The sequence below is a fragment of the Entelurus aequoreus genome, linkage group LG25 (assembly GCF_033978785.1).
Source record: "Entelurus aequoreus isolate RoL-2023_Sb linkage group LG25, RoL_Eaeq_v1.1, whole genome shotgun sequence".
NCBI lineage: Eukaryota > Metazoa > Chordata > Actinopteri > Syngnathiformes > Syngnathidae > Entelurus > Entelurus aequoreus.
Window position 1 is genome coordinate 18,873,217 of NC_084755.1, and position 12,489 is coordinate 18,885,705.

General features: G+C 39.3%; 1 protein-coding gene across 2 annotated transcripts in view; it reads right to left on the reverse strand.

Annotated features, from left to right (window-relative positions):
• crebbpb (CREB binding protein b) overlaps positions 1 to 12,489 on the reverse strand; it is a 77,529-nt gene that overhangs the window by 23,009 nt on the left and 42,031 nt on the right. For both annotated transcript variants that reach the window (XM_062036760.1, XM_062036759.1), the window contains exon 3: positions 8,812 to 9,425. In XM_062036760.1, the coding sequence (XP_061892744.1) occupies positions 8,812 to 9,425 (614 nt within the window). The remainder of the gene's footprint in view (positions 1 to 8,811; positions 9,426 to 12,489) is intronic.

Genomic DNA, 12,489 nt, shown 5'->3' on the forward strand with positions numbered 1-12,489 from the left:
ACTTTCACAATATTATGTCAGACCAACCCGACATCCATTGCTTTCGGTCTCCCCTAGAGAGGGGGGGGGGGGTTTACCCACATATGCGGTCCTCTCCAAGGTTTTTCATAGTCATTCACATTGACGTCCCACTGGGGTGAGTTTTCCTTGCCCGTATGTGGGCTCTGTACCGAGGATGTCGTTGTGGCTTGTACAGCCCTTTGAGACACTTGTGATTTAGGGCTATATAAATAAACATTGATTGATTGATTGATTGATATTATTTTTGAATTGGCTCAAAAAATACTAGCACACACTAAAATCTTTTCACCAAGTTTTTGTTTTTATTAATTAAAAAGAATAGACATAATATACTTTCTAGGTAGAGGAAACATTAAATATTGTTCTGGCTTCAGTAGAATCATATTATTTTTATTTGTATGTTTGAATATTTTTTATCTACGTGCATTTTAATTTGTAAATGGAAATTGGGTGATCACTGCACATTCAGTTGTGACGTCACGCAAGTTCACTTCTAGTTGAAGACACCTCTGTCTGTTTCAACTCAACGCTGTCGAGTATCGATGGATCACTTTGTGCAAAGACAATACTGTATCTTAGTAGTTTGGACGGTAATATGTTCATACAGGTTTATACATGTAGAACACTTAAAAGCTTTATCTTGGTGTGTGGAATTAAATTATGGACTGGATTAAGCAATGAAATTAAACAAAAGACTAATATGATTCAGTTTAAGAGACCGTTCAAATTGTGTTCACAAAGTACAAAAGAGAACAATGATGATAAATATCTTGAACCTTTTTAAAAATAAAATTAAATTGATAATGATTATTTATGTATTTAATATTTGTTGACTTATTTATGGTATGTTTTTATTTATTTAATCCATGTTCTGTTACCAACAGACAAAGAAATTAGATAAAACTGCTACGATAAGAAAAGGGCTAGGATTAAATAAGCGCTGCTTCTTCCTACTCCTTTTCGGACATGCTGTAATGAAACAACTGGAAATATGTGATGCATTACATTGTATTGTACGCATGTTCGAAATAAACTGAACTGAAGTTTAAATTGGGGTATGACGTTTCCTAATGGGGAAATACATTAAAGGGAACCTATGACGTAAAACCAACTTTTCTTACCTGATGGTTCCTGATTTTGTGTACCGTATTTTTCGGAGTATAAATCGCTCCGGAGTATAAGGCGCTCCGGAGTATAAATCGCACCGGCCGAAAATGCATAATAAAGAAGGAAAAAAACATATAAGTCGCACTGGAGTAGAAGTCACATTTTTGGGGGAAATTTATTTGATAAAACCCAACACCAAGAATAGACATTTGAAAGGCAATTTAAAATAAATAAAGAATAGTGAACAACAGGCTGAATAAGTGTTCGTTATATGATACATAAATAACCAACGGAGAACGTGCCTGGTATGTTAACGTAACATATTATGGTAAGAGGTTCAAAATAAACTAACATATAGAACATGCTATACGTTTACCAAACAATCTGTCACTCCTAATCGCTAAATCCGATGAAATCTTATACGTCTAGTCTCTTACGTGAATGAGCTAAATAATATTATTTGATATTTTATGGTAATGTGTTAATAATTTCACACATAAGTCGCTCCTGAGTATAAGTCGCACCCCCGGCCAAACTATGAAAAAAACTGCGACTTATAGTCCGAAAAATACGGTATTTGGGATCCCTATAAGTCTCAAAAATTTGAAAACAAGCCGTGGAGTCATTATGGATATATGTATAAAATAATTTTGCCTTTCTTTATACTTCCTCCAAACCAGTCATTTAAAATGTGTTCTGTCCTGTGACGTTTTCTGCCCTGTGACATCAAATATATCTCCAATTATAGTAAAAATGTACCCGAAGATCTTTGCGCGAATCCGCCCTTTATAGTCTGACGCTCTAGTCAATAAGTTCCTTTTTTTTCCTTATTCTCTTGTTGTGGCGCAAAATGGCTCGTACATGCAAATGCATCCTTGGTTGTTGCCATTTCTAATACAGAGTAGCATGTAGTTCGAACCAGGGTTGTACGGTATACCGGTATTAATGAAGTACTGCGGTACTAATCAATTGAAAACGGTATTGTACTGCTTTTGAAAAATATCGGCACCGGTTTCGATTATAAAAATAGTTGGCGATTAATTTAGTCATCGATTCGTTGGATCTATGCTATGCGCATGCGCAGAGGCAATTTTTTTTTTTTTTAAACCTTTATTTATAAACTGCAACATGTACAAACAGCTGAGAAACAATAATCAAAATAAGTATGGTGCCTGTATGTTGTTTTTTTCCAATAAAATACTGGAAAGGATAGAAATGTAGTTTGTCTCTTTTATCCGATTATTAATCGAAGTAATAATCGACAGATTAATCGATTATCAAATTAATCGTTAGTTGCAGACCTATATGTAATATATAACATTGTAAATTGTTTTTTGAGTGCAACAAATGATAAATAAATGATAAATGGGTTATACTTGTATAGCGCTTTTCTACCTTCAAGGTACTCAAAGCGCTTTTGACAGTATTTCCACATTCACCCATTCACACACACATTCACACACATATGGCGGGAGCTGCCATGCAAAGCGCTAACCAGCATCCATCAGGACCAAGGGTGAAGTGTCTTGCCCAAGGACACAACGGACGTGACTAGGATGGTAGAAGGTGGGGATTGAACCCCAGTAACCAGCAACCCTCCGATTGCTGGCACGGCCACTCTACCAACTTTGCCACGCCGTCCCCCAAGAAAAAGAACAAGAAAAGCCCAATGTGTTTAATGCCTTTTAACTTCTATTTTAACCATCTAAAATTGTTCTTTGAGTGTAATAGGAAACATGTTAAATTTATTGTGAGATTTTCTGTTAAAATAAAGCCAATGTTGCCATTTTTTGTAGTTCCATTTATTTTAAAAAGTATCGATACACATTTTGGTACCAGTACCAAATTATTGGTATCGGGACAACCCTAGTTCTAGTCAGTAGACTTCATATGAAAGCGCTAAAAACTACAACATGGCTGACAGGGAGCAAACGCAGTCGAAAAGGCGGCACATAAATAAGACCACCCACAAAACGGCGCAACCCTAAGAGGCGGTCAGAAAGCGGCTTAAAAAATATTCTGTAATACATATTCTATGCAAAAATTTTGACCAAATAACCATCATTACATGTGATGTAGACCACAAGGAAGTGTTTTAAATGTAAAAAAAAAAAATCATATAATGTCCCAGGCCTGGGCGATACATTGATTTTACCAATAAATTCTAGTTTTTTGTTGCAGATGGTTTAGAAAATAACAAAAAAGTCCTATTTCCTGTCACACTGTCACGCTGTCAAGCTGCTATATGTGCTTTTTGTAGAACAACATATTTTTCTGGATTATTGACCTCGATTTTGGATTACGAGCACTCTTGATTGCTTTATTGGAATACTACCCCTGCATTATTTTGGCGCTTCTTAGCTCACAGATCGCTCTTGGGACAGAGCTGTGGTAGCAAGTTAGCAGAGCAAAGCCGAGTCCAGCTAGCTCCTGTCGGACAAGACCCACGACCTGACTGGTCTGCGCCAGCATGGCGAAGAGGAATTAACCATCGGAAGAAGTCGAGGGAAAAAGAAAAAAAACACAAATCTATTTTTTCTCCTCTTACCCCTTACTTTTTGCCCCAAGGAGCTTCCGTAGCTTCCACTCTCCCCCTTACTTTCTTAGCAGAAATTCACACACCTAGAAAATCATGGCTAATGCTAACCCTTACGAAACGTTTGTTCCAAAGAAAAGAACATTGTTGTCATTACCCGTATTTTCTGGACCATAGGGTGCACCGGATAATAAGGCGCACTGCCGATGAGCGGGTCTATTCAGGTCTTTTTTCATACAAAAGGCGCACTGGATTGTAAGGCGCATTAAAGGGGTCATATTATGACTTCTTTCTAAATTGAAGACATTTCCTTGTGGTCTACATAACATGTAATAGTAGTTCCTTGGTCAAAATGTTGCATAGATTATGTTTTACAGATCATCTTCAAGTTGCTTTCTGACAGTCGCTTCAGGATGCGCCGTTTTGTGGGCGGTATTATTTACGTGGCTCACCTTCGACAGCGTCTTCTCCCCGTCATCTTTGATGTAGCAGTGTAGCGTGCAAGGACGGGAGTGGAAGAAGCTAACTGTTTTAATGACATTCAGACTTTACTTCAATCAATAACGGAGCAGCATCTCCTCATCCGAAAACAACAACGCCAGAAATGTGTCCCGTGAAAAACTGTCCGACCGGAACTCTCCAATAACTAAAGTTCCGTGGGTGAATTATGTAGACCCACTACACGGGTAGTTTTTAGCGCTTCCATAGCGAGATATAAGTTAGAACTTTATGCTACTTTATATTAGAAATGGCAACAGCGGAGTATGAATGCCCCATAACAAGAAGATAGTGAAAAAGAAGAAGCTTATTGACTACGGTATTGGCACGGACTACAGTGGCGGACATGCACACATTTTCAGGACTTGCGCAGATCTCAAATACCGTATTTTTCGAACTATAAGTCGCAGTTTTTTTTTCATAGTTTGGCCGGGGGTGCGACTTATGCTCAGGAGCGACTTATGTGTGAATTTATTAACACATTACCATAAAATATCAAATAATATTAATTAGCTCATTCACGTAAGAGACTAGACGTATAAGATTTCATGGGATTCAGCGATTAGGAGTGACAAATTGTTTGGTAAACGTATAGCATGTTCTATATGTTATAGTTATTTGAATGACTTTTACCATAATATGTTACGTTAACATACTGGGTACGTTCTCAGTTGGTTATTTATGCGTCATATAACGTACACTTATTCAGCCTGTTGTTCACTATTCTTTATTTATTTTAAATTACCTTTCAAATGTCTATTCTTGGTGTTGGGTTTTATCAAATAAATTTCCCCCACAAATGTGACTTATACGCTAGTGCGATTTATATGTTTTTTTCCTTCTTATTATGATTTTTCGGCCGGTGGGATTTATACTCCAGAGTGACTTATACTCCGAAAAATACGGTACACATCAGCAGGTACCAGAAGGTAAGAAAAGTTGGTTTTGCATAATATTGTGAAACATAACGCCAGATAATATGTCTGCTAATGGGTGAAATTTTGCGGTCCTTATACACACACCATAGTAATACTTGTATCTCTGACTACGGTAGCCGTAATGGGCTGACAATCCATCAAGCGGTGCGGCTTCAAAGTCTTACAATAACTTTTTGACAGATTTTTGAGTGCCGTGTGTAATGTTCTTTATTTTCAATGGAACATTTTAAGTTTTGGTGTTGTTTACTGGCGTCATATTGCAGTCTACACGTGTCTCTTATGTGTGACTAGCATCTTCTAGTCACACTTATTACACCATGTACCAAATAAAATTGCTTCGAGGTCTGTAAGCACAACCAGAATTATTCTGTACATTAGACGCACCGGGATATAAGGCGCGCTGTCGACTTTTGACCAAATGAAAGGATTTTAAGTGCGCCTTATAGTCCGAAAAATACGGTACTTTGGTTTTGCAGCAACAGGCGTGGAACAAATGACAGCACGCAGTCTTGTTTGTTTAAAAAAGGCACCAGCACAACAAACTTATTACAGCATCTGAAACCGAAGCCTTCAGTGGAGTACAACAAAAAACTAAAAAGCAGCTTACTGTGGTAGAATAGTTTACACCAGATATGTAAGATGATATCATGTATGATGAGAAAGAAGCGCAGTGAAGAACGATCACTGAAGCAGTCACTCTTCAAACCGCCAAGATGTGTGAAAAAAGCCTGCATTTAACTACGAAAGGGAGTTTTATCACAGTAATTACAATTACTGTTTATTGTTACATCTCCAACTGTTTGATTCACAGAATTCAGCACAAAACAATTTTGGTATGTGGTTCACGCAGTTGGTGAAAATCTGAATATGAGGCTCTTTGCTCTTATAAGCTGTGTTTCCATTTTCCCGAGGGGTCCTTTGGAAACCATATTGAAACCATTCCCAGCCAGCAGTCACTTACATTTTGCTTTGTTAAGCTACCACTATTAAAATTGCGGTTAACAAAATCACAAATATGGAGGAAAACATTTCACAGGTGCAGCCCCATATCAAATTTAAAGGGAAACTGCACTTTAAAAAAAAAAAAATTGCCACAAACATTATGAAAGACATGACGACGGATGGATGGACGGGGCTCCACTATTCCGCCCATAAAATCCGATAAATAACTATTCAAAAAGAGCTAACAATACTCAATTTACATTTTGTGACTTGAGTATTAACCAAATATTAGTGATATTATTATTATAAGCGCTAACGCAAACAAACTATTTAGAGCGACGCCGTGATCACTTCCAGGTGTGCCTATGTTTACATCATAGAGTGGTCTGCTGCTCCTTGCTTCCCTGCAAGTTGATTGTATATCATAAATCATGCATCTCAACTGAAAAATAGATGGCTGAGAATATAATCTGACAAGTTGGGACACTTTGACAGCCGCTTCGGACCTGGAACTGGCGAGGACGACATGAAAAGCACTTGTCCTCCAACCCCCGGCGCCCCCATCCCGCACCACTATGTTTCTTTGCGAAGATTATGAGACATTTTTCATCTAAATGGTAATATTTATAAATTATACAGTCGGCATCCTAATGACAGCGGAATTTATACAGTAAGTGATGTTTCATAATGTTTGTTGGCTCTCAACGTCTGCAGTGGGCAGAAATCAGTGATGAAGGGAAAAAAAACGTTGTGATGCGTTTGATCAAAATACGTAAATCCGTCCGTCCATCCATCTATTTATTTTTTACCGCTTGTCCCTCATCGCAGGCCCAACACAGATAGATTTAAATGTGCTAAAAATAAAAAATAAACATTTATACTGAAATATTTTACCCAAGGGCTGCCAATTATGGCCAAAATAATAATTAAGATTTTTTTTTAATCAATATTGAAATCCTGATTACTGACTGTTAGGTAAAGCAGTGTTAAGGTGAACACAATACCATCATCCATCCATTTTCTACTGCTTGTCCCTCTCGGGGTCACGGAGGGTGCTGGAGCATATCTCAGCTGCATTCGGGTGGGAGGCGGGCTACACCCTGGACAAGTCACCAGCTCATCGCAGGGCCAACACAGATAGACAGACAACATTCACACTCACGTTCACACACTAGGGCCAGATTAGTGTTGCCAATCAACCTATCCCCAGGTGCATGTCTTTGGAGGTGGGAGAAAGCTGGAGTACCCCGAGGGAACCCACGCAGTCACGGGGAGAACATGCAAACTCCACACAGAAAGATCTCGAGCCCAGGATCGAACCCAGGACGTTCGTATTGTGAGGCACACGTACTAACCCCTACGCCACGTAAATATTAAATGTTATTATAAATGTCCCCATTACTACACTACATGCATACCTACATCATGTATATAAAACCCTAATGGAGGTGCTTGGATGTTTTTTTCCAGGGCTCTGTAGGCAGAATTGAACGGCTCCTATAGGCTCCATTGTAAGCAGACTTTTGATCGCATTTATTTAATATTTATAATGCATTAAAAAAAATTAATCAGTCATGTCTTTCATAATGATTGTGAACGATTTCCCTTTCAAAAATTCCAGACATTCGTAACTATTTGGCTTTTTAAGGCATAAAAACCGCAATATGTATTTAAGACTTTTTAATGACTGACGTAGACCCTGAAAAGCTAAGTACATGTCATACAATTACCATTCTGATTTTGTGACTACACAGTATTTATTCCCACACCTTATGCCCACTGTCCGCACTGCTCCCGCGGAATGAGCAAGGCCAGCCTGGAAAACAGGGATGTGGGAGGGGACATAGAGGGGGAAGGACTAGTTTGCTTGACAGCTGAGCAGAGCACTGGGTTGCAGCTTGCCCCTCCCCCTCCAGAGCACACAGAGCTTGCCTGATGTCTCACTCCCATTCACGGCACGCCAGAGCATGACTTTCACTTTATCTTATACCGGGGTCCTCCAGACTTAATGAGCTCCATTTATTGTGTGAAAAGCTGTCAAGCTAGAGGATGGCATTGAGACTCTGCTGTTTGGATTTCTCTTGGAATAACCCCCATTTCTCTTCTTCTACTTGTCCGGTTTTCTATTGCATCCCCCACACCAGCTACACCCTAACCAACCCCTCTAAACTTGATTTACAGCTCTATTATCTAAGACTAAGAGGAGCAAAAGAAACATATAGTAGACAAGGAGAAATAGGGAATGGGGTCATAGAAAGAGAAAAAAGGAAAATTCTACATTTTATAAAGACTAAACCATGGGAGCAAAAAAGGTGAGTCGAGACTATCAGAGAGAGCCAGATTAGGCCTATTTTTCAGTCACTCACTCTCAAAGTTGTATCGCATATTAGGGGTGCTGGAAAACAATTTGATTCACATCCGAATCGCTATTCTTATTTATTAAGACTGAGTCGATTCAACATTTTCAAGAATCAATTTCTAAAGACATTTTTTAAGCAATACTGTCATCAACAGCAGCCAATAGGAGCGGTTGTAAACTGTAACTGGTTTTATATTTAATTTTTATACCTAATATATATTGCAAGATTCGATTAGAATGGAAAATCTGCGTTGAATTGAAAATTGGTCCTGATTAAAATTGTCAACCCAAGAATCTGAATTTAAATTTGATTTTGAGTTGTTTTAGGATTGACATCCATACCGTACAGTATATGCAAACATGTCAGTCAAGGTTTAAAGTCCTGAATGTGGTATTAATTTAGACCTCACCTTATTCATGTGTCCAGCTTGCTGAGCAGTCAATGTGTTATGTCCACCCAACTGTGACCCTCCTTGCGTGAGTGTCTCAGCCAGCACGCTTCCTCCAATGCCCGCTCCTACCGGCATACCTTGGCTCTGGTACTGCATGCCAGGTCTCCCTCGGCCTGCTGGTCCCAGAGCTCCATTCATTACCTGTCCACTTGGGCCCAGGACTCCGTGACCCTGTGCACTGTTCAACAGGGCCTGATTGTAGCCCATGCCTGCGCCTCCGTTGCCTTGTCCTGTACCTAAGCCTAATTTCTGGGCCTGGGGAGACTGATGATTTGGAGAACCTTGCCCCAGTGGACTTTTACCAAGGACAGCTCCAAGCTGGCTTCCAATCATGCCTCCCTGTTGTGGACTGGCAGAGTTGATTGAACTCCCCAAGATGGAGGAGCTACCTGGTCGCAGAAGCTCCGACAGTTGTATGTGTTTGGCGGCAGCGTCCGAGACGATGGAATTGAGATTTGGGGTCCCTCCTCCACCTGGGCCACCGTTGGAGGACATTCCCATCTGAGAGAGGTCTCCATTTGGGATGAGCTCATCTGGAAGGTCATTTTCCAGGTCAAAAAGGGACACAAGATCTACAAAGAAGTATGGAGAGAAAAAAATTAAGATTCAACAATTTGGTATTTTTGGAACAGGCTGTAAATGGAAGTGTGAGATATGACAAACATAGCTTCAGCACAGTTAACGAGTCAGGTAATCTATGTCTTTAACCAGTTCCTCGGGCCATCTGTTCCACATCAGCGGAAACATTATCAGAAGACAGATTTCCCAATGCCATGTTTGGAGCCAAGACTCATACCGCGTCAATGAATTTCAAATACTGTACATGTTGACGAATAATGCTTGCCCGAGGGCATGGCGATGATACACGCCACTTAGAGCGTCTTGAATGAAAGCCTTAAGGCAGGGCTATTCAACTACATCATGAAGAAGGCCGCAATTTCGAGAGCCCAAGGGCTCAGGGGCCTGGACGTCGAAGTGTGGATGTTTCGTCAGAAAGTGCCTCCTCAGGTTATATTTCTTTGAGACTGTGTTTACGTAAGTGCAAAGTAAACACATCGGCTTTCACACTGCACGGTTGATATATTCATTATTCTGCTATCGCTTCTCGTTTCCAGCGTGTGCAGCTAGTTAACAATATGAATAAAAAGAAGCTCTAGTTTTTGTTGAGGATTGATGTTCCTTCTTTTGAATTATTTTCCTTCCTTGGTTTTATTTCTTTACACTTCTTCCTTCATTTAGGTTTGTAAGACTGAAAATGTAAACTTAAAATAAACAAAAAAGTATTATGTCCATTGTGTATTTTAAATAAAATAGGTTTATTGTTAATATATACACACAATAAACAACAAATGTTGACACATATATAAATTACACTACATTCACACACCAAACATTGTATGGGACTTATCACTACACGTGTTGTCACCCTCTACTGGTCAAGTTTAGCACAACATGTATTAAACGAGGTACCGTTACTGTCAGACAAAAAACACAACCACAAATACAAAATACATCACAAAGTCAGCAATTTCAATACAAAACAAATTAAATATATTTATGGACAAATTATATCTACTTACAAATGTTTGACCAAGTTTTGTGATGAAGCTTACAAGGTGGGATTTCTATCATTGTTGCTGCTTGTCTGGATCAATGTGTCCATCGCTTAAAAGGTTTGCCAGAAAACAATGACTCAAGCACTTGTTTAAGGTAGAACATGAATACTTTGTTGTCCAGTCGTTAAGTCTGATTTTTACCATTTATTTAGATTTTTTTCCCCAGGGTTGAAATGGTCTACTCACCCCACTGCTGCTTCACTGTGACACATATGCCTCGCTGTTTCCCCATGCGGGGTGGCGGGAGTACTGCATACATGATCAACCCTAGTTTTAATGGTTTTATCAAGTCTATTTGGGTGATGTTTGGTGGGCCAAATGAAAACCTTTGGCTGGCCGGAAGTGGCCCACGGGCCGCCACTTGATTAATACTGCCTTAAAGTTAGCCTTTTAGCTGGAAAACGTCTGAGCCTTTTTTCAGCCCATGTGTTGACACGCACACTCAACTGAACACATGAAAACAAGCGTGATATTGGCGTGTGGCTGTTGAAGCAAACATACAGTCAGTGTGTTTACATCCAGTTAGTTAGCCTGATTTTTCCGAATGAATCGGGTTCTTCTATTTTCACATTTGTATGTGAAGTCCCGGTTAACGTGCACTCTCTCTAATCCAACCGTTGACCAGATGATGTGTGCTGCCTGTAGGCTGGGGCGATTGTGGTCATTTCATCTTATTTAGCTGTATGGGATTGTGTGAAGAGCAAGAAAATTCTACATGCTAGGGAGGGTAACCATTAGTTTAATTATGTTCGATATTGGTGGTTGCCGATACAATTTCAGGACAATCTCATTTTTTATAATGATTCGATCCGAAACGATTCAGTGAGTTTAAATCGAGTCAGTAACTCTTTTGTAAAAATAATCAACCAGTGTGACTGTGAAATAAATACTGGATATTGGACACTGCAGGTGAAATTTAATATAGTTCTGTTATTTCTTGTAAGATAGTTAAATGATTAATGGATACAAACAAGCAAGTAAACAACAATTAATGGCCAAAGCCTTCACATCTTATTAGAATAAAATGCAACAAACACTTAAGTTTGAATTACCTTTTCTTCTCTCATTATCAACATTCCATCAATTTAAATATAACTACAGTAACCAGTGTTGGCGTTAACACACTTTTTGTGTCTTTTTACGCATTGAAATAAAAAAGGACGCGCATTTCCGGAAGCCCGGATTTTTTATTTTATTTTTTTTACACCGCCAGGGTTTGCTTGTATTTTTTATTTTATCGATTATCGCTTTCCGCCTGAGTTTTGTTTAGTTTATATTTGCCGGCTCAAATTTCTGTCCCCGTTTATGGCGTTTTTATTGGTCGTAAATTTTGATTCGCCGAAAGTTTTATCAATGACAAATACTGCCTCAGTTTGCACTCGGGACAACTTTACCGCGAGTGGCTGTCAAAAGAAAGACTTCATGGTAAACACAAAGATGAGTGTAAAGTCAACCTTTTTAACTTTATCCTGTGCCATGTCTCCAGTAAATGACTTGTTTTAGTCTTTGTGAGTACATGGAAACTTCACTTTTATCTCCCGCTGTATCAACATCGTTCGAGGATGGAGACATGCTAGCTGTTAGCTTCAAGCTAACCAGCACCCGACCAGACTCCTCCACCCCAAAAACATACTTTTCAGGTCAACAAACAGGGAACACATGTGCCTTTTGAAGTGTTAATGTAGGAGTGTTCTAAAGGAGTCTTTTGGAGAAGTGGCTGACAAGTTAGCAAGTGTCGCTCGCATCGCTGACAGTGACGTCATCGTTTACTGAAGCAGAGATGCTGACTGTGGGGGGGAGAAAAGAAAAAAAAAGTGTGCGTTGCCAGGCTCTGCTTTTTATCGATAGATTTATCAGATTACATTTTTCATCATCTGTAGCAGGGGTGTCAAAAGTGTGGCCAGGAGGCCATTTGCAGCCCACAGCTAATGTTTTAAAGGCCCATGGCACATTCTAAAAATACTATTCAAATAAACAAAAACATAACAAAAGTGGAATAAAAAAGCATACAGGTTAGGGC